Source organism: Hylobates moloch, unplaced genomic scaffold (genome assembly GCF_009828535.3).
Source record: "Hylobates moloch isolate HMO894 unplaced genomic scaffold, HMol_V3 SCAFFOLD_8, whole genome shotgun sequence".
Lineage (NCBI taxonomy): Eukaryota > Metazoa > Chordata > Mammalia > Primates > Hylobatidae > Hylobates > Hylobates moloch.
Window position 1 is genome coordinate 46,245,026 of NW_026652283.1, and position 14,299 is coordinate 46,259,324.

A 14,299-nucleotide genomic window follows, 5' to 3' on the forward strand; every position below is an offset into this window, starting at 1 on the left:
CCCTGTTTCACCAGTGAAGAAACAGACTCAGAGATGGGAAGCAGTATGCCAAGCTACAGCTCTTAAAAAGGCCAGTACTTTCTGCATCATCTCCTTCCCCTCCGCTTTGCTTCTGGACCTGGGATCCTGGCAATCACAACCCTAAGAGGACAAGGCCCCACATCTGAATTTCCTCCCTTAGGGTTAGATTGGGCTTCCTGGTCTAATCTCTTACCCCTGGCTGTGGGCTGCAGCTTCCTATCCCTCTCCTGCTCTTCTTCCTGTAGGCGGCTCAGAATTTCCTCCAGGGTCTTCCCAATCTCCACAAAAGATGGGCGCAGTTTGGGGTCCATCTGTAGGTATCCACAACAGCCATGAGCTCTGCCCTCCATCTCCCACCCCAAAGATGGCATTTGAGTCTATTTCTGGCATCTTTGAAGATTCAGATGTGCAGCTGAGAGACCTTTTCTAAAGGCCCCAGACAATGAAGGTGATCCCTACAGTTCAGGTCAGGGAAAACACTACTGTCTACTACCCTCCCTGTCTTAGTGTTTGTCTTACCACCTTGTCACAGAACCTTCCAAAAGTATGCTCATATTAGTTTATTCTGTTCTTGAGTTCTGCTCCTAATGTGTTTCTGGGATGTATCTGAACGAAGCCCACCTACCCCTTGATCCTAACAGGTAAGATCCAGCCCCAGAGCTATGTATGTGAAGGCCAAGAAGAGCCTTTCTCATATGCCTCAGGACCAGTTGGATCCACAGTCCAACAATAAAACCCAAGGCAAGGAGTGATGGGTCTACTCTACAAGCTGAGGACCAGATAATACAAAGCAATTTTTTTCTTTCCTTGGTCCAGAGCTCTGAATAGGTTAGCTGCCAGAGGGAGGAGGAGGAGGTGTGGTTGCTGTCACTACAGTGAAAATGAAGTCCCTCATGAAGCTAATTAGCAGCCTCTCTGTACAGTCCTAACCAGGTGAAAAGGGTTCAGCCAGCCCCTGATAAAAGGCAGAGGGAGAAAGACACTCACATTACAGCAGTTGAAGGTAAGCTGCAGAAAGTCTGGGGGACAGTCTCCCACCATGTGCTGGAAAGCATCATAGTCCAGCCCGAAATTCTGTGGATGGGTATGGAAAGCATAGGTAGACAGTTCATTAATCCCCCCACCCATCCCAGCCTGCTCAGTAGAAGAGGTTGGGAGCTGCCCCTGACAACCAGCAACAGAGAGTTCCAGCAAGTCCACCCCAGGGATAGAACAGTTCCATTGCTTCAAACTAGCCCCATCAGTGGCCATGCTTGCAGCTCACCTCTGTGCGGGGAAGATAGTCCGGGTCGGCCTGGATGCGGGCGATGATCTCGCAGAGGATGATACCATAAGAGAACACATCTGCCTGGTGGGTAGTCGGACTTTGGTTTCCCTCTTAATGGGTTGAGGGGTAGGGTATCTGCCCCTGCCCCTGCCTCCCCCCCACCCCACCATCTAACAGCCCAGGCCTGGGCCATATTGCCCATATTTCATCCAAGTCAGTCACTGGGCAGCTGCCAGGTACCACCACTGCTCTTGGTAGGAACATCTTGGACACTCTGCTAAGAGTGGATTCTAAGGAGAATCGGCCGAGCGCGATGGCTCATGCCTGTAATCCCAGCACTTCGGGAGGCCGAGGCGGGCAGATCACTTGAGGTCAGGAGTTTGAGACCAGCCTGGCCAATATGGTGAAACCCTGTCTCTACTAAAAATAAAAAAATTAGCTGGGCGTGGTGGCACATGCCTGTAATTCCATCTACTTGGGAAGCTGAGGCAGGAGAATAGCTTGAACCCGGGAGGCAGTGAGCCGAGATCGTGCCACTGCATTCCAGCCTGAGCAACAGAGTGAGACCATCTCAAAAAAAAAAAAAAGAAAAGAAAAAGAAAAAAAGGAGAATCAGGCCTTGAGATCCTCCAAACTTACCTTTTCATTATAGGGCTCATCTCGGAGAACCTCAGGTGCCATCCAGAATGGGGAACCCACCACAGCCAGCTTCTCACTCCCCATGCTGTGGGGTGAGATTATACAGAAAATGAGCTTACCAGTGGCTGGTGCAATGGAATCTTTTGACCATTCCTCCACCCCAAGGATGGGTACAGACGAGGACTAAACAAATTTAGGGAGCTGAGGTTGAGCTGTGACCAAGTCCTGGCCTCTGGGAAGGAGGCTAGAATTTTCCCTTAGCTTCAGCCCCCTGTCCCTTGGACCCCAGCATCCAGTAGGGCTACACACCTGACATCGGGGATCTTCTCAGCCAGGCCAAAGTCAGCTACCACTGCAGAGTAACCATTCTCATCCCTCTTTATCAGGCAGTTCTAGGGTTCCCAGGAAGGAAGAGAAAATAATGTGGCTCAGAAGTGGGGATCAGCCAGCCATAGAGTTACCACCCATTCCCCCCTTCCCACCACAGGGCACCTTGTTCTCTGCTCCTTGGTGAACCGCACTCAAGCTGACCCCACTGGTCAGATTAGGGGCTCTAAGACAGCCAGGTGAGATGAGTTAGTCTTGGGTCTTGGGTGGCTGTCCTAGGATACACTTCACATTCCAAACAATTACTCATCTTTGCTTTCTAAGTGCTAGGCATAGTTTTAAGTGCTAGAAATAGCTAGATGAAAACCAAAACCCTTGTCCTCTTGGAGCTTGCAATATAGGGGAGAACAACAAACTATCAGGCCCCTGGCCTCCCTTCCTCCTTCCTCAGAAACACAGACCCAAAGCCCAGGCCAGACCTTGCCAACTTGATACAAGCACAAGACAAGTGTCTAAGCCTTCACTAACCTTCACTGTCCACAAGATCACAACCAACTTCTTCTCTGGCATTAAAAGTCTATGATCTGGCTTTATCCAACTGGCCTAGCAGCTGTCCCCCTGTTCCTGATGCCCCTATGCACATATCCTCATCCAAACTTGTCACAGACAAGCTTGACTTACCAAACCTGAACAGGTCCTTCAAGCCTTTGCCTTTGCTTACACTGTTCCCTTTCATTTGAAATATTCTCCCAATTATCCTTTTCACCTAAGAAAATTTTGTATTTTAAGGCAAGCTGCCTTTTTAGCCATGACCTAATCTTTCTTTTCTTTTTTTTTTTTTTTTTTTGAGATGGAGTCTCGCTGTCACCCAGGCTGGAGTGCAGTGGCGCGATTTCGGCTCACTGCAGGCTCTGCCCCCCGGGGTTCACACCATTCTCCTGCCTCAGCCTCCCGAGTAGCTGGGACTACAGGCGCCCGCCACCTCGCCCAGCTAATTTTTTGTGTGTGTTTTTAGTAGAGATGGGGTTTCACCGTGTTAGCCAGGATGGTCTCGATCTCCTGACCTCATGATCCGCCCGCCTTGGCCTCCCAAAGTGCTGGGATTACAGGTGTGAGCCACCGCGCCCGGCCGCCATGACCTCACCTTTCTCCCTCTCATCTCAACTCCTTTAGCTCCTCCTCTATGCCACTCCTCTTACAGTCTAGCAGAAAAGCTGTGAACCCCTCAGGAGCAAGTTCTGGTTTGCCTTCCTTCCTCACAGCTTTCAATTCATGAGATAGGCTGAGAACATGCTCACTGAACAAATGCTGTCTTCAGGTCAACCCAACTGACCTGTAAATAAACAAAAAGCAGCAACCAGCTCTCCCCAAATAGCTGCTTTCAAAATAGCCCTACACTGCTCTGGCTCAAGAGGCACCTCACCCCACCCCCTTCCTTCAGAATAGCAGAGAGCAGGGATCCTTGGCTCACAGAAACACTTCTGGAGCCAGCAAGGCCCCATCTGACCCAAACCAGCCCTCCTTCTTCCTTGCCAGCCTTGGTATCTAGTTGCTAAGACATGGCCAAGTCACCTCCAAGTCACCTCCTGCTTACTCCTGTCAGGTACAAATCAATCCCTTACTCTGGCCTTGACATGATTACACTATTCCCCTTACCCAAGCTGGAAGGAGCCATGATTTTATCACTTCTACCCTGGATCACAGGTAGACATGCCTCATCTCTGGTTTCCAGGAAGGACAGTTCTTGTGCTTGTCCTGGCTTTGGCTCTCTAATCAGTCCTGCTGGCTCAGCACCCCCAGCTCTCTGACTTTGACTGACTGTGAGAATATGGGCCCTAGGCCAGCCTGCCTATTAGCCAAAGCCCCAGCTATAGGGCACCAGCCTGTGAGGCAGTGGCAGCTCAGATATATCACCTATGTCTCTTCCCTCCTAGAGGACTTTTGAGTGAGGTAGCCCTGCCTACACTAAGCAGTAAGAGAGGCCCAGTCAGATTTCCCTGAGGCAAGAGGTGACCTTTTCAGTTTCAGAAAACAGCCCAGGCACTGTTGCTGCCTGGTTCCCGTTCTTCATTGTCCTCACACTATTATATTACACTGCAGCAGTGACTTACATGTTTGCCTCTTCACTGGCAAGGAATGATTTCATTTGTCTCTGTATCTGTAACCTAGCACAGGTACCTAGAAGGAGCTTGGCAAAAGTGTTAAATGAAAGTTTGGTCTGATGACTGAAGCAACTGGGCTTCTTTTAAAAGCATGTGTCAAGCTGGGTGTGGTGGCTCATGCCTGTAATTCCAGCACTTTGGGAGGCCGAGGCATGCGGATCACCTGAGGTCAGGAGTTCAAGACCAGCTTGGCCAACATGGTGAATCCCTGTCTTTACTAAAAATACAAAAATTAGCCAGGTGTGGTGGCAGGCAACTGTAATCCCAGCTACTCGGGAGGCTGAGGCAGGAGAGTCACTTGAACCCGGGAGGCAGAGGTTGCAGTGAGCCAAGATCACACCACTGCACTCCAGCCTGGGTGACAGTGAGACTCTGTCTCAAAAATTAAAATTAAAAAAAGCGTGTGTCAAACGTATACAATAATCATACATTCCACTCTCCATAGTGAGGACTGAGCTGAGAAGAGACTCAAAAGGGTGGCCATGGATGCATTTCCTGGAAACCTACACAAATTCTTCAGAACTGGGCCAGATTAGACACCTGAAAGTTCCTGAGGTGTCCTGGAACAGCTGCACAGTCAGTATTAACACTGAATAAAGCCACCTGAGTGGAGAAATGCCAAGTCTATTCATGTTCACTCTAAAGCTGTTTCCGCAACAAAAACAACAAAACACTTTCTGTGTGGCTTCACCTCTTTCCCCTCACCCGCAACAAACTGACTCCATAAACCCAGTTAGGATCAGGCAGGAAAAGACTGATTCTACTGAAAGACTGAACAGTTAAGAGGTTCTTTTCATAGCACAGGGAGATCAGTGACCGAACTGCCGGACTCCTAAATGCCTCAGGGACTGTTATATTTCAAGTCTCTTAGAGGATTATCTGTTTTGGTGTGATGTGTCCCATCCCTTGCCCTCAATCCCACTATGTGATCCCATACCTTTACCATAGCTCTTGTGTAATGACCTCCTGACTTAAATATCTCCACAACTAGAGTAGAGCCCATGGAAGGTAGAGATTGGATTCCCCAATATTGTGCCCTCTAATAGCACAGCATAAATAGTTCCCAGAAGCTGCTGATGGTTTTAATTATAAAAATTAACTTCAGGGTACACTAACAGTCATTCTCTATATCCCTCCAGCATTCAACGTTGTTCCTAATTCATGTTGTCTTCACTCTGAAAATTGGCATTTTCTATTCCTCATTGTGTGGCATAGCCTAAGACCATAACTCAATAGGCTTTTCATTCTAGTGAAATCACCTAAGTGACTTCTATGCAGTCAACAAAAACAACAGAAAAGAACTAAGAACTAAAGGTGCAATTCATAATTCATACTCATTCCCAACAGTAATCACAGAAGATCAGTTGGGCAGTAATGGTATTAAGCAGAAGCAAACTACTTTCTCAGCTGCCCCCAAGAGCCAAGGCTCGGGTATGTGTGTACTGGTTACTTCTAGAGCTACTGATAAACGCCTGTGTGTGGCTATTGGCACTTCTTCATAGTGCTCACAAACTGAATATTTTTAAAGCCACACTGCCTCCCACTTCCTTCTAAGTAAGTTCTTGGCCTTGCCACTGCAAAAGTCTGCTTCAGGCTGTTTCTTAGAAGTAATTACAAAATTAGACTGAATGGCTATATCTGACAGACATTTTACTCTTAGAGCATTATTGCAGTAGCTGCGGACATGAATCCTATAAAGGCAATACTACTTTCAGGAGGCACGTTGATAGGAAACTAGGGATCTTTTTGCTTCTAACCACAGGCTCAGGATCATTTGGAAAAAGGCATCTACTTCTCTCTGTCCTGGATTACCCACTTGGAACATGTTACCTCTACTTTAAATCCCTCTTGTCAGCTCTGGTCTGAGCAGTGTGGACTGATCACTCCTGCAAAGTCAAGGAGAGCATCTATTTTACAGACTGGGAGCGTGGAGGTTCCAAGGTCACTGAAGTCATTCAGAGATGGGGACAAAACTGGGCCTGGGACCCAGAATCTCAGCTCTGGAGCAGGCGTTTTGGCCTCTTTGCTATCAAGCCCTTCGCCCTTCCCTGAAATAGGCCCAGGAAGACTTTACTCTCATAGGCTGTGTGCTAGGTGGTAAGAAAACAAAAGTGAATAAGAGGAGCACTTGAGAAACTCATATGCTGGTGGGAGATACAGACACAACAGAACAATCAAGTGATATGGAGTGTATAATATTAAAATATAAGAAAACCTGATACTGTCCTTAAAGAAATAAGACACAGACCCAAGATGGACTATGAAGAGATAATTTGGAAATCTCAGAGCCCTCTACTGTCCCTTGAGCTTTATTTCTCAGAGATGATAAAAGGGCAATGAACACAGACAGTATCTCAAATTGGACAGTCTGGTTCATAAGACTCACTTGTTTGTCTTCAACTTGAGATCCCCAATAGTGTACTTCCCAGCCTTCCTCCAGAGTTTGCAAAAGTCCTTTGTTCTCACCACCTGGAAGTATCCTCAAAACCTCCTTAAAGTCCAGACCCAAGAAAGTATAGCCCAGAAATACAGGGAGTTATTTCTCCTATGTTCCTAGTTTCTTGTCTCAAGCCAACTGACACTAGGAATACCCATTCCCTATAAGGAAGAGCAAAGGGTAGTGGTCTTATCCTATAGTCTAAAAAGGTTATTTTTATAATACAGCACAACAAGCCCGGACAGAACCACACTTGGACACTAGCACAATGGGACAAAGTGCTTTTGGGGCACAGAAGGGAATATGATGAACTCTTAGGGAGTGGGGGCTTTCCTCGAGGAAGCCTAGCTGCCCTGGCCTAGAGTGATATTTCCTGCTTGGAAAACTTGTCGTCTATGTAGCTAAACAATTATAAAATGCTGTGCACTACTTTTTAGTGATTTGCCAACAAGACTGTACATACCTCTAGGTCAGAAGTTCCTCTTTTCTAATATTCCTTCATCCTTGGAGCCAGGTACAGGAGACGTGTGTGTGTGTGTGTGTGTGTGTGTGTGTGTGTGTGTGTGTGTGTTGGGGGGAATATCTGAGTAACTGATACGTATTTTGTCACAAACTCCTTCTATCTTAGAAAAAGTGGTGCTTTCTGAGTAGGAAACAAAGATTTGATATCTAAGTTGATTCAACCCCATCCATTTGCCTGGAACAAATGCATTTTTCTTTTTCTTTTTTTTTTTTTCAAGACGGACTCTCGCTCAGTTGCCCAGGCTAGAGTGCAGTGGCACGATCTCGGCTCACCACAACCACTATCTCCCGGGTTCAAGCGATTCTCCCGTCTCAGCCTCCTGAGTAGCTGGGATTACGGGCACCCACCATCATGCCCGGCTAATTTTTGTATTTTAGTAGAGACAGGGTTTCACCATGTTGGTCAGGCTGGTCTTGAACTCCTGACCTCAGGTGATCTGCCCGCCTAGGCCTCCCAAAGTGCTGGGATTACAGGCGTGAGCCACCACGCCCGGCCTGTACTTTTCTTAGTCTTGGTTTTCCAAAACATTCTGGGGGAGAAGAAATGGCTAATAAAGAGATAAGATACCACCTTCCAGGTCCCAACTGCCTAACTGTCCAGTTCTTACAGACAGTAATGTAGATAAAGGGCTCCTTACAACTAGGCCTCAGCTGGTTCCCAGTTTCTACTTGCCAGTCTTGTGCTCCTTCAGGAACAGTGCAGCTGACTACAAATGACTCTGCCACACACCAAAACCATTCCATGTGAGGCATCCAGGTACTTACTGCTTTAGGCTTCATTGACTCAGAGTACTGCTACTTTTGTTCCCTTTCAAGCTTTTTCTTAAGATGGGCTCCCTTCCCCTCCCCCTCATCTGGGGCAGAAGGAGTAGGAGTATGTGCATGCATGTGTGAATATGTGTACATGTAGGTATTGAGGGTGGGGAATGAAGTGACAGCTATTCTTAGGCAGGTACAAAACTCTTATACACCTCCCTAGCAGACTTTAATTCAGTTCTTGGGCAGAAGTCATATTAGATATGTTAGATTGCCTTATAGTTCTCCCATTAATAATCAAATAGTACTATTTATATAAGCCTTATCATGATGGTATCTTAGGCCATTTGGCTATGAGGTGCCTGTTTTGTGGCATGGCCAACTTCCTCTGAAAGCGACTCTTTTCTAACCTGGTCACACAGCAATTTGGACAGCAAGAGAGTGCTACAGAGATCAGCTGATGCCAAAGAGGAACTGGCAGGGCAGCAGAAACTCAATCACACAGGCAGAAAATGGGTCAGTACATATGGCCCTAAAAACCTGCATTCAAGTGACTAAAAATCACTGAACTCCTGCTCTTAGCTAAGAACTACATCATGGGGCCACGGGAAAGAAAACTTAGAGGCCCCTATACTGCCTTTACTGCTGTCATTCCTATAAGGCAAGAATTTCTTAACCCTTCTCATGTCATTTGCTCCTGTAACACATATTCAGGAGATTGAAGTTAAACATGAAGGCTCTCAAGATGTATGAGTTGGCTGGGCACAGTGCACACCTGTAATCCCAGCACCTTAGGAGGCTGAGGTGGGTGGACTGCTTGAGCTCACAAGTTTGAGACCAGTCTGGGCAACATGGCAAGACCCCATCTCTATTAAAAATACCAAAAAAAGGCTGAGTATGGTGGCTCACGCCTGTAATTCCAACACTTTGGGAGGCCAAGGCACGTGCATCACCTGAGGTCAGGAGTTTGAGACCAGCCTGCCAACATGGTGAAACCCCATCTCTACTAAAAATACAAAAAATTAGCCAGGGATGATGGTGGGCATCTGTAATCCCAGCTACTCAGGAGGCTGAGGCAGGATAATTGCTTGAATCCGGGAGGTGGAGATTGCAGTGAGCCAAGATCACTCCATTGCACTCCAGCCTGGGCAATAAGAGTGGAAAAAAACAAAACAAAACAAAACAAAAATACAGCCAGGCATGGTGGTGTACGCCTGTGGTCCCAGCTATTCGGGAGGCTGAGGTAGGAGGATTGCTTGAGCTGATGGAGTGGAGGCTGCAGTGAGCCGAGATCACGCCACTGCACTCCAGCCTGAGTGACAGGGCAAGACCCTGTCTCAAAAAAAAAAAAAAAAAAAAAAGTATGTGTATTGGCTCACTCAGCACTGAAAGGAACCTGCTGTAAGAAAATATAGGCTTATGGTGGGGCACAGTGACTCACGCTTATAATCCCAGCACTTTGGGAGGCCAAGGCAGCGTGGATTGTTTGCAGCCAGGAGTTCAAGACCAGCATGGCCAATATGGCAAAATTCTGCCTCTACTAAAAATTAGCTGAGTGTGGTAATACGCACTTCTAGTCCCAGCTACTCAGGAGGCTGAGGTACAAGAATTGTTGAACCCAGAAGGCAGAAGCACTCCAGCCTGGGCAACAGAGTGAGACACTGTCTCAAAAAAAGAAGGAAAAGATGTAGGCTTTCTAAGGACCAACTATAAAATATAATGAATTATGTCCTCTGTGATTAAATGTTAAATCTAACACAGCTTTCTTGGCAAAAGAGAAGGGTGGTATCTCTCAATGAGTTGTGAGAGTAAAGCCTTCATACCTTAGATGTGAGGTCCCGATGAAAAATGCCTTTGAAGTGAAGGTAGCTGAGGCCCACCGCTATGTCATAGGCCAGTTTTACCCTCACAGTCCAAGGCAAATGCAGGTTACTGTCTAGCAACTGTTCCAGGTTCCCGGAGTTGATATACTGCAAAACAGAAGGAAAACCCAGCTACCATTTATCAGAAATGTTTAGGCTAGTGGTGAAACCATTAGAGAGTAAACACCTAGAAGAGAGAGACTGTATTTTTTTTTTTAAGTTACTGAGGGCTTATATTCTGCCTCCAAGCACTATGGTAGGTGCTGCATACAGTGACACTTTCCTTTAAGGAGATCACAATCTATTAAGGGACATAGTCAAACAATATCATATAATAAATATTAAAATATAGTTATGTGCAGGTAGGACAACACCATGCAGTGACAAGGATAAAGCTAAACTGTGGAGGCATGTCAGAGGAAATGCAGAGAGGAAATAAGGAGTCAGAAAGGATGACCTGGAGTAGCAGGAAAGATAGACACAGAGGGAGCAGCATATGCAAAGTTATAGGTTAAGTGCATGATGCATTCAGGAACTTAATTTACTTCGATATGGCCAGAGTGCATTTATAGACAAGTCAGGAAGTGAGGCTGATATGTTTTGCTAAGATATGTGAACTTTATCCTGTCTATAGGAAACAAAAGAAGCATTTTAAGCAGGAGAGCCACATGGTTATATTTGCTTTTTAAAGAAAATATTATTTTAGCAATGGTATGATAGGTGGATTAGAGTGAAAAATACAGAGAAAGGGAAATAGGAGATTACTGCAATAATGCTGGTGAGAGAAGGGCATCTGAATCATGGCAACAGTGGAGGCATTAGAACGAGGCAAGATTCAAAATGTATTTAGATGGCAGAGTTAAAAAAAAAAAAAAAAACTTGATAATTGCCTGGATTAGAGAATGAGAGCAATAGGCTATTGGTCCCTGGATGTCATTTTTAAATACCCAGAGAGCAAGGAGAGGAGTAGGTCTTTAGAATAAGAGGCAATGTTAAAAGAGAGTGAGTTCAGGCCAAGTGTGGTGACTCATGCCTATAATCCTAGAACTTTGAGAGGTAGGAGGATCGCTTGAGCTCAGGAGTTCAGACCAGCCTGAACAGCATAGTGAGAGACTTAGTCTCTACAAAAATAAACAGAATTAGCTGGATGTGATGGTGCACACCTGTAGTCCTAGCTACATGGGAAGATCACTTGAGCCTGGGAGGTTGAGGCTGCAGTGAGCTAAGATCATGCCAATGCACTCCAGCCTGGGTGATACAGTGAGATCCTGTCTTTAAAAAAAAAAAAAAAACAGATAGTGAGTTCAGCTGGGAGAAGTTAAATTATTAAAGGTGCAGGTGCTTATTGGACAACTAAGGTGGAAATGATCTAAATAGAGTCAGTTTGAAGTTTAAGAACAAAGTCTAAGTGAAAGACTTAATATTTAGGTGGTAAAAACATTGAGCTGAAGCAGTCATGCATTCCAAGGTCATGCATGCCCAGGGTTTAACATGTAAGATGGGAAATTAACAGAATCCCAAGGAACAGACAAGAATGTCAATATGAGAATATTCTAAATGTTCAGAAGGACTTAACTCCATCTCATAAACAAATAAATAAATAAATGTATGTTCAGAAGGACAATGACATTCTACATGTCAGAAGGAAAGCATTCTACAAAGGAAATGACTGACAGTATCAAAAGCTATGAATGAAGAAGACAAGCTTGAAAGGTGTCCACTGAATTTGCAACCAGGAAATCACTGGCAACCTTGGACAGAGCAGTTTCAGTAAAGTGGTTAAGACGAGTAAGACTGAAGTGAACAATGGAAAGAGTAGCAGATAAGGTTATGGAGAAACCATGTGAAGATTGTCTGGCTGTTCATCATTCCTAAATACCCATGAAGGGCAGCTTTGCTTTTTTATTTAAAAAAAAAAAAAAAAAAGTGAATAAGTCTGGGCACGGTAGGAGGCCAAGGTGGGAGGATCGCTTGAGGTCAGGAGTTTGAGACCAGCCTGGGGAAAGTGGCAAAATCCCATCCCTACAAAAAATACAAAAATTGGCCAGGCGCAGTAGCTCCCAGAGGTGGGATCACAGTAGCTCACACCTGTAATCCCAGCACTTTGGGAGGCCAAGGCAGGTGGATCACCTGAGGTTGGGAGTTCAAGACCAGCCTGACCAACATGGAGAAGCCCCGTCTCTACTAAAAATACAAAATTAGCCAGGCATGGTGGCGCATGCATGTAATCCCAGTACTCGAGAGGATGAGGCAGGAGAATCACTTGAACACGGGAGGCGGAGGTTGCAGTGAGCCGAGACCGCACCATTGTACTGTAGCCTGGGCAAGTGACGGAGTGAAACTCTGTCTAAAAAAAAAAAAAAAAAAAAAGCCCGAGCGCGATGGCTCACACCTGACACCTGTAATCCCACCACTTTGGGAGGCCGAGGTAGGCGGATCACGAGGTAAGGAGATCGAGACCATCCTAGCTAACATGCTGAATCCCCGTCTCTACTAAAAATACAAAAAATTAGCTGGGCGTGGTTGCAGGCGCCTGTAGTCCCAGCTACTCAGGAGGCTGAGGCAGGAGAATGGCGCGAACCTGGGAGGCGGAGCTTGCAGTGAGCCGAAATTGCACCACTGTACTCCAGCCTGGGCAACAGAGCGAGACTCCGTCTCAAAAAAAAAAAAAAATTAGCTGGGTGTGGTGGTGTGTGCCTATAGTCGCAGCTACTCACAAGGTTGAGGTTGGGATGATCACTTGAACCTCAGGAGGTCAAGGCTGTAGTGAGCCATGATTGTGCCACTAGATTCCAGCCTGGGCAACAGAGAGAGACCCAGTCTCAAAAAAAAAGTAAGTATATGTATTTATAAATAATAATAGCAGCTGTTATTTATATAGTATTTAAATTGTTTCAGGCACTGTTCTGAGAGTTTTGCATATATTATCTCATTTAATCTGCACAATAACCCTATAAGGTAGGTATACTGTTACTTTTTTTCCTTTTTTTTTTTCATGTCAGACAGACAACGTGCAGACATTAATAAGGTTTAAGGGTAGTACACCTCACATGAAAATCCAATCATCGTGCTATGGACTACAAAATGACTATATACTATTACTCTTATTTTAGAGAAGGCATTTAGAAATTAAGCAACTTGCTTAAAGTTATCCAGTTATTAAGTGGCAGAGACTGGCAGACTCTGCAGTCTGGCTCCGAGTCCATACTCTTTACCACTACGTTGCATTGGAGAGTTAGAGACCACAGCATCTGAGTCAGAGAGACTCATGCAGCACAGGAGCTCAAAAATGAATGTACTCAAACTTTATATGATGTATTATCTCCCTCCTCCTCCCAAGGGAGAAAAAGGGAAATTCCTCTAAGCCTAGAATTTATATCTTAATACATATTTTAGGGTACTATTGAGTTTACAAAGGACTAGGGAACTTAATGGGATAAGAGGAGAAATATCTGAATTCTAGCCCAATTCAGCCTCCTAATAGCCATTTAACTTGGACAAATCAACTAATAAGGCTATCCATCTTTCACTTTTCTCAACTATAAGTAGGTGTGATAATCCCTGATTCACCTAATTTGCAGTGTTGTTATGAGAATCTAATAAAATATGTGAAAGTTGGCCAGGCGCCGTGGCTCACGCCTGTAATCCCAGCACTTTGGGAGGCCAAGGCGGGCAGATCACCCAAGGTCAGGAGTTCAAGACTAGCCTGGCCAACATAGTGAAACCCCATCTCTACTAAAAATGCAAAAATTAGCCGGGCATGGTGGTGGGTGCCTGTAATCCCAGCTACTCGGGAGGCTGAGGTAGGAGAATCACTTGAACCCGGGAGGCGGAGGCTGCAGTGAAGTGAGATTGAGCCACTGCACTCCAGCCTAGGCAACAGAGTGAGACCCTGTCTTGAAAAAAAAATATGTAAAAGTTGGCCAGGCGAGATGGCTCACACCTGTATTCCTAGCACTTTGGAAGGCCGAGGCAGGTGGATCGCCTGAGGCTAGGAGTTCGAGACCAGCCTGGCCAACATGGTAAAACTGCATCTCTACTAAAGATACAAAAATAAGCAGAGCATGGTGGCAGACGACTGTGATCCCAGCTACTCGGGAGGCTGAGGCACGAGAATCGCTTGAACCTCTGAGGCAGAGGTTGCGGTGGGCAGAGATCATATCACTGCACTCCAGCCTGGGCAACAGGGTGAGACGCTGTCTCAAAAAAATAATAATAAAATAAAATATGTGAAAGTGCTTCGAAAAAAATTTAAATGTCATGTATTTTCTGATTTGGTAATAATATAAGCACCAAAAAGAACCAG

At 45.7% G+C, this 14,299-nt stretch overlaps 1 protein-coding gene and 1 pseudogene across 4 annotated transcripts in view; both read right to left on the bottom strand.

Moving 5' to 3' along the window:
* Positions 1-14,299, bottom strand: part of TESK2 (testis associated actin remodelling kinase 2) — a 148,638-nt gene that overhangs the window by 1,777 nt on the left and 132,562 nt on the right. For 3 of the 4 annotated variants that reach the window (XM_032160641.2, XM_058442323.1, XM_058442324.1), the window contains 6 exons: positions 9,955-10,101; positions 2,237-2,319; positions 1,928-2,012; positions 1,286-1,369; positions 1,009-1,095; positions 215-332 (listed from right to left, as the gene is read on the bottom strand). In XM_032160641.2, the coding sequence (XP_032016532.1) occupies positions 215-332; positions 1,009-1,095; positions 1,286-1,369; positions 1,928-2,012; positions 2,237-2,319; positions 9,955-10,101 (604 nt within the window). The remainder of the gene's footprint in view (positions 1-214; positions 333-1,008; positions 1,096-1,285; positions 1,370-1,927; positions 2,013-2,236; positions 2,320-9,954; positions 10,102-14,299) is intronic. The other variant, XM_032160643.2, reaches the window with a different exon arrangement.
* On the bottom strand, positions 12,990-13,082 carry LOC116474054 (small nucleolar RNA U13; annotated as a pseudogene).